Source organism: Dendrobates tinctorius, unplaced genomic scaffold (assembly GCF_039654945.1).
Source record: "Dendrobates tinctorius isolate UK_male_01 unplaced genomic scaffold, ASM3965494v1 ptg000125l, whole genome shotgun sequence".
Classification (NCBI taxonomy): domain Eukaryota; kingdom Metazoa; phylum Chordata; class Amphibia; order Anura; family Dendrobatidae; genus Dendrobates; species Dendrobates tinctorius.
This window is the reverse complement of record NW_027361793.1, coordinates 13,451,207-13,465,551: the sequence shown is the minus strand read 5'-3', so window position 1 is coordinate 13,465,551 and position 14,345 is coordinate 13,451,207. Positions and strand designations below refer to the sequence as shown.

General features: G+C 43.9%; 1 protein-coding gene across 3 annotated transcripts in view; it reads right to left on the bottom strand.

The window, feature by feature from the left end:
• ZDBF2 (zinc finger DBF-type containing 2) overlaps positions 1 to 14,345 on the bottom strand; it is a 134,889-nt gene that overhangs the window by 92,653 nt on the left and 27,891 nt on the right. For 2 of the 3 annotated variants that reach the window (XM_073541889.1, XM_073541890.1), the window contains exons 2-3: positions 10,883 to 10,980; positions 1,788 to 1,839 (exon numbers count right to left, since the gene is read on the bottom strand). In XM_073541889.1, coding sequence (XP_073397990.1) covers positions 1,788 to 1,839 — 52 coding nt within the window. In that variant the 5' untranslated portion in view covers positions 10,883 to 10,980. The remainder of the gene's footprint in view (positions 1 to 1,787; positions 1,840 to 10,882; positions 10,981 to 14,345) is intronic. The other variant, XM_073541891.1, reaches the window with a different exon arrangement.

Below are 14,345 nucleotides of genomic sequence, written 5' to 3'. Positions count from 1 at the left end.
CCCTAACCCCAACACACCCCTAACCCTAATCTCAGCCCTAACCCTAATGGGAAAATGGAAATAAATACATTTTCTTTTAATTTTATTATTTTTCCCTAACTAAGGGGGTGATAACGGGAGGTTTGATTTACTATTTATGGCGGGTTTTTATGTTTGGCATCTGTCACACGCTAAAAGACGCTTTTTATTGTAAAAATAGTTTTTGCATCACCACATATTGAGAGCTATAATTTTTCCGTATTTTGACCCACCGAGTCATGTGAGGTCTTATTTTTTGCGGGACGAGTTGATGTTTTTATTGGTACCATTTTCAGGCACGTGACATTTTTTGATCGCTTTTTATTCCGATTTTTGGGACGCAGAATGAACAAAAACCTGCGTTTCATGAATTTCTTTTGGGGGGGGTGCATTTACACCGTTCCGCGTGCGATAAAATTGATAAAGCGGCTTTATTCTTCGGGTCATTACGGTTACAGCGATACCTCATTTAGGTTTTTTTTATGTTTTGTCGGTTTTATGCAATGAAAACTATTTTATATAAAAAATAAATTATTTTTGCATCGCTTTATTCTGCGAGCTGTAACTATTTTTTCGCTGATGATGCTGTATGGCGGCTCGTTTTTTGCGGGACAAGATGACGTTTTCAGCGGTACAATGAATATTTATATGTGTCTTTTTGATCGCGCGTTATTGCACTTTTTGTTTGGCGGTATGATAATTATTTTTTGCTTCGCTTTTATTTTTTAAGGGGTTTGCTAAAGGGGTTAACTAATGGGACAGTTTTATAGGGCAGGTCGTTATGGGCGCGGCGATACCAAACATGTGTACTTTTATTGTTTTTTTTTGTTTTTTTTATTATTTCCAAAAAATGAATTTATTGGGGGAATATTTTTTTTTTCTAATTTATTTGGCGATTTTTTTTTAATTAACACTTTTTTTTTTTTTTTTTTTTTAAACTTTATTACATTGTCCCAGGTGGGACATCATTGTGCTGTGACAGATCGCTGATCTGTCACATCACAGATCACTGTGACAGATCAGCGATCTGTCAAAGGCAGTGCAGCAGGCTTCCTCGTGCCTGCGCTTTGCAGGCATGAGGAAGCCAGCTCCCTTCAGGCCCCCGAAGGTCCCCGTCGCCATCTTGGATTCGGGGGCCTGCAGGGAAGGAGCCCCCCGCAGCAGCGCTGCACATTGCGCTGCCGTGGGGGGCTCAGGGAAGCACGGAGGGAGCCCCCTCCCTGCCGATGCTTCCCTTTAACCCCCGGTACACCGCGATCGTGTTTGATCGCGGTGTGCAAGGGGTTAACGTGTTAGGGGCGGTCCGTGACAGCCCCTGACACATTGTGCAGGGTGTCAGCTGTGATAATCAGCTGACATCCGGCCGCGATCAGCGGCGCTCACCACGTGGGCGCCGCTGATCGCTATGACGTACTATCCCGTCCCTGGGAATTAAGTCCCAGGGCACATGGACAGGATAGTACGTCATATGGGATTAAGGGGTTAAGTAATGGCTGTGAGCCGAAAATAAATTACTATATGAAAAGGATTAATCTGGAAAAAAATAGAAGTGTCATTTAACTATTTGAATTGGCAATGACTGGAAATTAGAATATGCCCACAATATTATAATTTTTCAAATAATAGAGCAAGAGCTCAGGTCAGCTATAATGAAGCATTAAACGATTATTTATCTCCTGAAACAATATTGAACTTTACAATGAACTCATACAGTATTTATCTGTATAACAGCCAGTGGTATGTGATCAAGACATTCACAAAATTAGTACCTTGTAATGAAGCAGATGTTTCCTCTTCAGATCGCCGTCTCCTATCATACATCTGAATAATAATAATTATAATGAAAGATTAAAGTACCTTGCAAATCATATACAAAATTCTCACACAAAATGTACTGCTCATATGGAATAAACTAAGAGGACACATTTACAAAAATGTAATCCTTATCTCTTATAACAATAGTTGTGTAAGGACACCTCTAAGTCTTTTCATAATTTTAGCTTCAATATCTATGTTGTGTAGATGAAGACAATAATATAAATTTGGACTTCAAGGGGTTGTCCACTACTAGAACAAACCCTTCTTGATCAAAACATTTGGCCCCCATAAAAGATAAAGTTTATCTTGCAGTGTCAGCACTCACTCTCCCGGGGCTCCCATGCGGTTGTTATGACGGCGCCCAATGAGCGCTAGCATCACTGTCCCCGCCTTCATACAAATCGAACATGAAGACGAAGCCAGGGCTGCAGCTGATCTCGGACTGCCTCTTCCTGCTCAATTCGACAGGAGGCGGGGACAGCAACGCCTAGGCTGATTGCTCGCTGGGCACCATGTGTCACAACAACAGCAGAGAGCACCGGGACCGCGACCACGGGAGGGGAGTATAAGCTTCATTATTTTATGGGGTCAAGTGAAGGGTATGATAAGAAGTTGTCCAGGACCGTCAGTTACATACAGGAAGGGCAAGTCAATTAAAGATCGGATGGTAAGTAGCCACCTGGAACCGCAGAGGAGAGAAGGTACATGGCTACAGAACAGAGGAATTGGTACATATAGATGTGGACACTGTAGCTTTTGTAAATTTATATGTCCATCGCAAACTTTCTGCAGTGCCTATATTAAGAGGATATATCAAATGAGAGACTTTGCAAACTGTAAAACGACGGGGGTGGTATACCTATGTACTTGTTCATGCCCCCTTGATTACGTGGGAAAAACTAAGCGTGAATTACGCATACGTATAGGTGAACATTAGGGGGACATCAGACACAACAGGGATACCTCCCTTGCTCGTCATGTCAACTTAGTACATGGGGGGATGATAAACAGATCAGTTTTCGCGTTATTGAGAGAGTTCAACCCGCAGTTAGGCAGGGGGATTGGGACAGGAAGATCCTACAGCGTGAAACACGCTGGATCTACTGGCTTGAGTCACAGAGCCCGAATGGCCTTAACGAACAGCCTTAACGAACAGTTAAACTTCATCAGTTATCTATAACTAATGGGCTCCTGCATCTTTCCAGTATACCTGCAGGGCTTGTTTAGAACCTTTTTAGGACAATTGTGTCGGGATATCTTTATATTACTTTTGTTATTTATAGGACACAAAAAACATGTTTGCTCCAAACTTGAGGGGGTTAAAATTATGGACACTGTTACTGAGTATAGATTGGAGCATTATATTTATACCTTGTTTGGTATATATGTCTGATTATATCATTTAATTCGTTATTAAATACTCCCTATTGATTGATCAATAAATAGGTTTCAATACTAACATATCTTCCATTAGGGATTATTTACAGTTGTGGCCAAAAGTATTGACACCCCTGCAATTCTGTCAGATAATACTCAGTTTCTTCCTGAAAATGATTGCAAACACAAATTCTTTGGTATTATCGTCATTTAATTTGTCTTAGGCTAGTTTCACACTAGCGTTTTGAAGCGCAGCGACGTCCTGCGCACGGCCGCCGCTAAGCCCCGCCCCCTGCCGTGCCCTGCCGGTAGCTCCGCCCACCGGCGCATGACGCTGCATGCGCCCTGCGTCCCCTATCTTTATCACTGGGGGCGCAGGCCGTGCGCAGTATGCGTTTGGCGGCGCATGCGTCCTTTTGACGGTGCGCCGACCTGCGCCAAACGCAACCTGCTGCAGTTTGGTTGCGTCGGCGCACCGTCAAAAAGGCGCATGAGCCGCCAAACGCATACTGCGCACGGCTTGCGCCCCCTGTGATAAAGATAGGGGACGCAGGGCGCATGCAGCGTCATGTGCCGGTGGGCGGAGCGCGGCAGGGGGCGGGGCTTAGCGGCGGCCGTGCGCAGGCCGTCGCTGCGCTTCAAAACGCTAGTGTGAAACTAGCCTTAAATGAAAAAACACAAAAGAGAATGAAGCAAAAAGCAAAACATTGATCATTTCACACAAAACTCCAAAAATGGGCCAGACAAAAGTATTGGCACCCTCTGCCTAATACTTGGTTGCACAACCTTTAGCCAAAATAACTGCGACCAACCGCTTCCGGAAACAATCAATGAGTTTCTTACAATGCTCTGCTGGAATTTTAGACCATTCTTCTTTGGCAAACTGCTCCAGGTCCCTGATATTTGAAGGGTGCCTTCTCCAAACTGCCATTTTTAGATCTCTCCACAGGTGTTCTATGCGATTCAGGTCTGGACTCATTGCTGGCCACCTTAGAAGTCTCCAGTGCTTTCTCTCAAACCATTTTCTAGTGCTTTTTGAAGTGTGTTTTGGGTCATTGTCCTGCTGGAAGACCCAGCTTTCTCACACTGGGCCCTACATTATGCTGCAAAATTTGTTGGTAGTCTTCAGACTTCATAATGCCATGCACACGGTCAAGCAGTCCAGTGCCAGAGGCAGCAAAGCAACCCCAAAACATCAGGGAACCTCCGCCATGTTTGACTGTAGGGACCGTGTTCTTTTCTTTGAATGCCTCTTTTTTTCTCCTGTAAACTCTATGTTGATTCCTTTGCCCAAAAAGCTCTACTCATCTGAACAGAGAACATTCTTCCAAAACGTTTTAGGCTTTTTCAGGTAAGTTTTGGCAAACTCCAGCCTGGCTTTTTTATATCTCGGGGTAAGAAGTGGGGTCTTCCTGGGTCTCCTACCATACAGTCCCTTTACATTCAGATGCCGACGGATAGTACAGGTTGACACTGTTGTACCCTCGGACTGCAGGGCAGCTTGAACTTGTTTGGATGTTAGTCGAGGTTCTTTATCCAACATCCGCACAATCTTGCGTTGAAATCTCTTGTCAATTTTTCTTTTCCGTCCACATCTAGGGAGGTTAGCCACAGTGCCATGGGCTTTAAACTTCTTGATGACACTGCGAACAGTAGACACAGGAACATTCAGGTCTTTGGAGATGGACTTGTAGCCTTGAGATTGCTCATGCTTCCTCACAATTTGGTTTCTCAAGTCCTCAGACAGTTCTAAGGTCGTCTTTCTTTTCTCCATGCTCAATGTGGTACACACAAGGACACAGGACAGAGGTTGAGTCAACTTTAATCCATGTCAACTGGCTGCAAGTGTGATTTAGTTATTGCCAACACCTGTTAGGTGCCACAGGTAAGTTACAGGTGCTGTTAATTACACAAATAAGAGAAGCATCACATGATTTTTCGAATAGTGCCAATACTTTTGTCCACCCTCTTTTTTATGTTTGGTGTGGAATTATATCCAATTTGGCTTTAGGACAATTCTTTTTGTGTTTTTTCATTTAAGACAAATTAAATGAAGATAATAATACCAAAGAATTTGTGTTTGCAATCATTTTCAGGAAGAAACTGAGTATTATCTGACAGAATTGCAGGGGTGTCAATACTTTTGGCCACAACTGTATATGTGCTCCCGGTTGTTTGCATCCTCCTTGACCTAATATATTAAAAATATTATATTTGGTAGTGTTCATTGAGCGGCCTGATTACATCTGGCACCCTTTTGATAGGATGTAGTATGACATCAGTAAATACACGCCTGGAACCATACAACATAAGAGACGTCCCTCTGCATTGTATTAGGTGGATGTACGCTCTCAATATATCCGGGTAGGAGTCAGATTATGCCCGGAACCATTTCACAGAAGAGGCGTTCCTGTGCGCTGTATTAGGTGAATGCACGCCCTTAAGTCACATGGCTATGAGTTGGACTATGTAATATTCAGTGTCCTTCCCTCTCATTACTCCCCTTCCGCCCACAGCCTGCGTGGCATATGAACACCATATTGGATCATTATATGCCGGAAGTGGGCGTCGCTACATTTAGGCTGAATCTTTGAACTGATGGCGTTTTATGTGCCTGGAGCAAGCCGCACACTGCATTGTCACCTCGGCCAGGGGTACTGAGCCCCCACTTTTTGACCCCTGATGAACCCTCACTAATGTAGAGAGGGAAACGCGTCGGGTTCCTGTCTGCATCTATGGCTGATAAGTATACGCTACACATTATGTTTTTGACAGATTCCATGTGGCATTTTTTTCAATGAACAATGTTAACCCTCTGAGACGGAGATTTTTCTATTTTTCTTGATTTGTGAAAATGCTGAGCACTGCAGTGTTATTTGATATATGAATTTTCATGGTCCTCCACATTATGAGGGAAAGTATTTGTCTATATATCGTGCTTGCATTTGGAAAGGGTTATTGCATTGTTATATATTTTATTTGCCACATGAGCAATTAAGGCTCATTGAGGGGATGTAATTTTAAACCTCATGAAGGATTGCCTTATATGCATGCTGTTGCTAGAATATTGTTACCATATGCACACTTGATGAGGTGGACTGAGCCTCAAGAGTATATTAGATTGATTAACGTTTTGTGCATATGCAACAGCTGCGTGACAGACAGCATTTTTGCTGTCATTTAAATGTGTAGTGTTTACATCATCTTTTGTGCTGGTCCTTAAATTTTGGACAAATATGTGTGTGTTTTTGTATACTGGCGACTATAGACATTGATCTCTCTGTAGACGTTTTTTCCTCAATACCGTATATACTCAAATATAAGCCGAGATTTTCAGCCCATTTTTTTGGGGCTGAAAGTCCCCCTCTCGGCTTATATTCGAATCATATACACTGGGGGGGTCGGAGGGGGAGGGGGGCGTTGTTGTGTCAGGTCATACTTACCCGTCCTGACGCTGTCTCTTGAGCCCCCAGCTTCTCCGCGCTCTTCCTGCCTTCAGCGGTCACGTGGTACCGCTCATTAAAACTCATGAATATGCGCATATTCATGAGTTTTAATGAGCGGTATCACATGACCGCTGAACTCAGGAAGAGAGAGCGCAGAGAAGCTGGGGACTCAAGAGACAGCGTCAGGACGGGTAAGTATAGCGATACTCACCTGTCCTGCGTCCATGGCTGCTTGCTGCTGTCTGTCATCGGTCAGTGACTTCAGACAGCAGAGGGCGTGGTGACGTGATTAGTGCGCACCGCGTCCCCTGCAGTCTGAACGTCACTGACTGATGACGTGGCAGATAGAGGTGAGCAGCCATGGACGCAGGACAGGTGAGTATCTGACACCCAGCGACGGAGAGGTGAGTATGTCATTTTTTTTATTTTTACATGCAGCAGCAGCAGCACATGGGGGAATAATCTAAGGAGCTTCTTATGGGGTCAGCATATGGGGGAATAATCTAAGGAGCTTCTTATGGGGTCAGCATATGGGGGAATAATCTATGGAGCTTCTTCTGGGGACACCATATGGGGGAATAATCTATGGAGCATTTCCCACCCTAGGCTTATACTCGAGTCAATAAGTTTTCCGAGTTTTTTTGGCAAAATTAGGGGGTCGGCTTATACTCGAGTATATACAGTATTTTTCTTTATGGGTCTAGTTTATTCTTGGAGCAGGCTAGTATTTTTTGACTACGAGATAAGTCCTATTTGACCTGCTGAAAACCCATATTTTGAAATAAGCACTTGATTGTAAGAGGCTTTTTAGACTACGAGATAAGTTTACAGTGTGCATACTATGAGAAGTTTACAGCACTTAGCACTTTTTTTGCACGAGACAACAATTGTTTCCTCACTTTTTCTATTTTCGGTATTATGGGTGTGAATGTGGTTATTTTTTGTGTCCCCCATTTTTGTATACGTATGGTGGTCCAGAGAGTTATTAGGGACGCCGACGTTGAGCGCGGGCGCCACATCGTCAACAACTAGGGTGCCAACCTCCGCGGTCAGGAAGGGCCTTTTTAGGGCGTACTAGGGCAAAGTAGTGTTTTTGCCCTCTATTTTGTTAATTACTCAACTGTTTGGACTTGACTTGGATCCCTGACTCCCTGTGTATTTAGGTAATTTTACCATTATATGCTTTTTAGTGATTGAATTAACCCCTTAACGACCGCCGATACGCCTTTTAACGGCGGTAATTAAGGGTACTTAAACCACAGCGCCGTTAATTCACGGCGCTGTGATTTAAGTGAATAGCGCCCCCCAGTGTCGGATTTTATCCGGGGTCTCGGCTGCCAGGGGTAGCCGAGACCCCAGAGAACATGAATCGGTCGGTTTTTACCGACTCCCGCTTTTGCGATCGCCGTTATTAACCCTATAACGGCGACCGCAAAAAAAAAAAAAAAGCCGCGATTTTACATTTAATTTCTCTTTCCTCTGATGTGATCGCACATCAGAGGATAGAGAAATAGGGTCCCCGATCCCCCCGGTCCCCTCCCGGTACCTCTCCCTTGTCCTCTGTCCCCTCCCGGTGGTCCCGCGCCCGCCGGCGTCATCCGATGGGCGCCGCCATCTTGAAAATGGCGGGCGCATGTGCAGTGCGCCCGCCGGGAATCTGCTGGCTCCGGCTGGCAGATTCCATTCATTATTTTGATCACTATGATAAACGATCATAGTGATCAAAATAATAAAAATAGTACATAACCCCCCCGTTTATCACCCCCTTATATAGGCACACATAATGAAATAAAAAAAATATTTTTTATTTCAGTTTTCCATAAGGGTTAGGGTTAGGGTTAGGCTAGGGTTAGGCTATGGTTAGGGGTTAGGGCTAGGGTTAGGCTTAGGCTAGGGTTAGGCTAGGGTTAGGGTTAGGCTAGGGTTAGGGTTAGGCTAGGGTTAGGGTTAGGCTAGGGTTAGGGTTAGGCTAGGGTTAGGGTTAGGCTAGGGTTAGGCTTAGGCTAGGGTTAGGCTAGGTTAGGCTAGGGTTAGGGTTAGGCTAGGGTTAGGGTTAGGCTAGGGTTAGGGTTAGGCTAGGGTTAGGGTTAGGCTAGGGTTAGGGTTAGGCTAGGGTTAGGGTTAGGCTAGGGTTAGGGTTAGGGTTAGGCTAGGGTTAGGGTTAGGCTAGGGTTAGGGTTAGGCTAGGGTTAGGGTTAGGGTTAGGCTAGGGTTAGGGTTAGGCTAGGGTTAGGGTTAGGCTAGGGTTAGGGTTAGGCTAGGGTTAGGGTTAGGCTAGGGTTAGGGTTAGGGTTAGGCTAGGGTTAGGCTAGGGTTAGGGTTAGGCTAGGGTTAGGGTTAGGCTAGGGTTAGGGTTAGGCTAGGGTTAGGGTTAGGCTAGGGTTAGGGTTAGGCTAGGGTTAGGGTTAGGCTAGGGTTAGGGTTAGGCTAGGGTTAAGCTAGGGTTAGGGTTAGGGTTAGGCTAGGGTTAGGCTAGGGTTAGGGTTAGGCTAGGGCTAGGGTTAGGCTAGGGCTAGGGTTAGGGCTAGGGTTAGGGTTAGGGCTAGGGTTAGGGCTAGGGTTAGGGCTAGGGCTAGGGCTAGGGCTAGGGCTAGGGTTAGGGCTAGGGTTAGGGCTAGGGTTAGGGTTAGGGTTAGGGCTAGGGTTAGGGCTAGGGTTAGGGCTAGGGTTAGGGCTAGGGTTAGGGCTAGGGTTAGGGCTAGGGTTAGGGCTAGGGTTAGGGCGAACTAGTATTAGGGTTGGGATTAGGGTTAGGGGTGTGTTGGGGTTAGGGTTGGAGCAAGAATTGAGGGGTTTCCACTATTTACCAACTTTGGGGGTCTAAAAATTGGAGTCTAAAAAATCACTTTTGTGGAAATAAAAAATACTTTTTATTTTCACGGCTCTACGTTATAAACTTCTGTGAAGCACTTGAAGGTTCAAAGTGCTCACCACACATCTAGATAAGTTCCTTAATGGGTCTAGTTTCCAAAATGGGGTCACTTGTTGGAGTTTTCCACTGTTTAGGCACATTAAGGGCTCTCCGAACGCAACATGGCATCCGATCTTAATTCCAGCCAATTCTGCGTTGAAAAAGTCAAACGGTGCTCCATCCCTTGCGAGCTCTGCCGTGTGCTGAAAAAGGGGTTTACCCCCACATATGGGGTATCGGCGTATTCAGGAGAAATTGTACAACAAATTTTGTGGTTGATTTTCTCTTTTAACACTTGTGAAAATAAAAAAAATTGTTTCTGAAGTAATTTTTTTCCAAAAAAAAGTTAAATGTTAATTTTTTCCATCCACATTGCTTTCGTTCCTGTGAAGCACTTAAAGGGTTAATAAACTTCTTGAATGTGGTTTTGAGCACCTTGAGGGGTCTAGTTTTTAGAATGGTGCCACTTTTGGGTATTTTCTGTCATGTACACCCCTCAAAATGACTTTAAATATGATGTGGTCCCTAAAAAAAATGGCTTTGTAAATTTTGTTGTAAAAATGAGAAATCGCTGGTCAACTTTTAACCCTTATAACTTCCTAACAAAAAAAAATTTTGCATCCAAAATTGTGCTGATGTAAAGTATACATGTGGGAAATGTTATTTATTAAGAAATTTATGTGACACATCTCTCTGATTTAAGAGCATAAAGATTTAAAGTTTTAAAATTGCAAAATTTTAAAATTTTTTGCCATATTTCTGTTTTTTTCATAAATAAACACAAGACTTATCGAAGAAATTTTACCACTAACATGAAGTACAATATGTCACGAAAAAACAATCTCAGAATCAGCAGGATCCATTAAAGCGTTCCAGAGTTATAACCTCATAAAGGGACAGTGGTCACAATTGTAAAAATTGGCCTGGTCATTAAGCTGCAAACTGGCTCTGTCGCTAAGGGGTTAAAGGTTAATTTTTAGGGATTATTCTTTTTCTGGTTCTGTATTTAGATTACATAATCCTGTATACCTAGTCTTTGGAGGTTTTGTTTATCACTGAGGTTATTAACAGATGTCTGAAGAATGTTCTGCCACGCTGAATGCCCTTGGGCAAATCATCAAGTTTCACTGCTGGCAGCTCCCTTTGCAATTTGTTTTGAAACTTTTTGGTTTCACTTTTTTCCTTATCTGTATTTCAATAACATGTCTAGCCAGCCTGTGTTTTCTACAACTCCATGATTTTTCCTTCTTGATGTTGCAATTTCAACGTTGAAGAGTGGCAGAATGGCACATGTTCCTCATTTAGCACAAACCTTTTAATGGTCGATTCTTCACTTATACTCTTTAGTTCCTAGCGGACATGAATGCCAAACACATAGTCACATTAGCCACTATCACCTCTGAATGTGATCTGAAACACAAAAAGGAAAGGTTGTGATACTCAGGTTAGTTTTCGAAAGGACAAAACAATCTGAACCAAAGCGAATTTGTCTAATAAAGCTTAATGTACAACAAGCACGTGATGTCAAGCCTGCTGCCTAAAGGAAACCCTTCACCAACAAAAATGCCATTTACTTGCAGATCTAGTGGTAATCTGCATGTAAAGTATTTTATTCATGCTGGGAAAGTTGAATGAAAGAGCGATTACTGGGAGAAAAGCAAAGATTCAAAATCTTTTTAGTTAAAAATGGGTTAACTGCCTTAGGCAGGGTTAAAATAGATGCTTTCACATTGGCGTTTCATGCAGCAGCGTCGGCCTGCGCACAGCCGCCGCTATGCCCACAATGCGTAAAGTGAGCGTCTCATGTGCGGATGGTACACAGGGTCTGAAGGAGAGGAGACTCTCCTCCGTGCCCTGAGTACCATAATCCTGTAAAAAATAGAATTAAAATCAAAAATAGGGATATACTCACCTTCTGACAGCCCCCAGAATCCTCCCGCCTCTCAGCCACACTGCCAGCATCTTCCGTTCCCAGGGATGCATTGCGCGAATCACTTGAGATGACGTCGAGGTCTTGCAAGCGTGACGTCACAAAGTTCCTCCGCGCAGAGCATGCCTGGGAACGGAAGATGCTGGCAGTGTGGCTGAGAGGCGGGAGAACTCCGGGTGCCAGGTGAGTATATCACTATTTTTTTTATTATTTTTAACATTCTATCTTTTACTAATGATGCCACATAGACAGCATCAGTAGTAAAAAGTTGGTCACACTTGTCAAGCACTATGCTTGACAAGTGTGACCAACCTGTCAATCAGTTTTCCAAGCGATGCTTCAAATCGCTTGGAAAGCGCAAGAATTCTGCAAGCTAAAAACGCAATGTGGGGACTTAAAATAAGGCAATTTTTTTTATTACTACAATATTCAGTGGAGCAGCAAGATTCTCTATTGGATTAAGGTCTGGAGCTCTGGGAAATCATCTAACTTGAAGGAGCTGGAGTAGTTTTGACTGGACAAATGAGCCAAAATCCCAGTGGCAAGATGTGGAATGCTCATAAAGACTTATCCAAAGCGACTTGCAGCTGTAACTGCCGCAAAAGTAGGCTCTACAAAAATACTGACTTTATTGGGGTGAATAGTTATGAACACAGAAGTTTTCAGTTACTTTGTGCTATTTGTTGTTGTGCAGACTCAATAAAAAGAAAACCAAATGTTCAGAGTTGTAGGCATGTTCTTTACATGAACTGATGCAAACCGTCAAAAAAAATAGTGAAATTCCAGGTTGTAAGGTAGCAAAACATCAAAGATGCCAAGGAGGGTGAAAACTTCCGCAAGCCACTATAACTTTTATTTCTGTACCTGGCTCCATTGTGTTTCCGTAAGCCTCAGAAAATTTCGTTGCATACCGGCAAGTTAAGCATGTGTACATTGTAAATGAATATTCACCTCTTCCCCTGCCCACCCCTCTGCGCTGGTGATGTTAGCGCAGAAGCATGGATGGGATTACAGAGGGGACAGGGATGAATATTAATTTCACATTTACATGGGCACCAGCAAGTCAAGCAAATCCCACCCAGTCCTCCAGGCCGTTGTCTCTGATTGGGTGCAGTCAGACTGCTGTGTTATTTGCCTGAGGATCACATCGCAATCCTCGGACAGGCCGTCTGCTCTACTGACATGAGAGTGACAGCATGTATTGTTATACAGCTGTCATGCTCAGGTCAGAAGAGAAGATGGCCAGTCCAAGGATTGTAATGTGATCCTCAGGCAAACACAGCAGTCTGACTGAACCAGTGACTCAAGTGCAGAGGGGTGAGTGGGATTATGGGTGGGGGAAGGTGGTAAATATTCATTTGCAATTTACATATGCTTGACTCACGACTACATTTTCCCAGGGCTTACAGAAACACAATGGGGCCCAAGTATAGAAATAAAAGTTACATATCCTGAAAGGGCTGCCCAAGTCCTATTTCAGGATCCTATTAGTATACTATACAAAAATCACCCGACAGAACCCCTTTATTAGATCACTTGTTGTTGCGTAATCCTCTATCACTTTATATAAATGACCTCTTCCAGGCTCCTGGGAGGATGGTTCCTGTAGGATAACTCTGCCTCCAGAGCTTATTTTACATGAAGGTGTGTTACCGGTGTAATGGCTGCTCTACTGGTCTCACTGCAGAGCTGTGTGTGATTATACCTGACACATCTGCAGGCTCCTTTCAGCTTCAGTCTCACTGGCAGACTGACATATTGATACAATACAGCAGAGCTCAAGAGAGCTGCAAAAAATGAGTAACAGAACAGGAGAAATTAAATTTCTCTTCCTGCATTTACTTGTTTCACACTGGTAAAGAGTCATCATCCCAGCAGCATCCTCCCCAGAGCCTGGAATAGATCATTTACATTTAAGAAAAACATGGATTTCTTTGGAATAACACATCAGATCACAGATATAAAGGTATTTTGTTATTCAGCTTCCTACGACCTACATGCCCATGCCTAGAAGTAAAGATGGGCGAACCCAAATAGTAAAGTTCGGCATCCATACAAAGCACCTACTGTTCGGACATGGACACCGAACACGGACTTCAGCAGGAAGTCCGTGTTACTGTTCAGGTTCGGCCTCAGAAACACCGGGTGTTTGTCGAAAATACTGCTTGTGATCAGAGGTAAAATGATTACAGCTGGTCAGACAGCTGCATATCCCACGCTGTGAAATGACAGCGTGAGCGCACAGCTATGATCAGACGTAAAGTTTACCTCCTGTCAATGGTGTTGGCTGATGGGACTCCTGCTCCCATCAGCCGAGGCCTGCTGCCGCTAATAACAATGAGGGCCGGAGTGGCTGAAGGGAGAATCCATCAGCCGCCGCTGTAAATAAAGCATAAAAAAAATAAATAAATAACGGCGTGGGTTCCCTGTATTTTTGATAAACAGCCAGGCAAAACTCACAGCTGTGGGATGCAACCCTCAGCTGTCAGCTTGAGCAATGCTGGTTATCAAGAACAGAGGGGTATCCATGCAGTTTTTTTTTTAATAAAAAAAACAGCTGGGATCCCCTTCCATTTTTTACAACCAGCCTTGCTAAAGCAGACAGCTGTGTGCTGGTATTCTCAAGCTGGTAAGAGGTCATGAATATTGGGATCACAGGCTAAGTGACCTCCAGTAACCTCGATGACGTCACCACTGCTCACAGCAGCTAATTCCTCAGTGGCTCTCAGCCTGGACGATCACATCTTGGAACCGTGAGGGTTGAAAATTATTAATCCGTAGACATGGTTACAGCATGGGACAGAACATCGGACATTTAGGCTGTGTGCCCATGCAGCATTTTTTA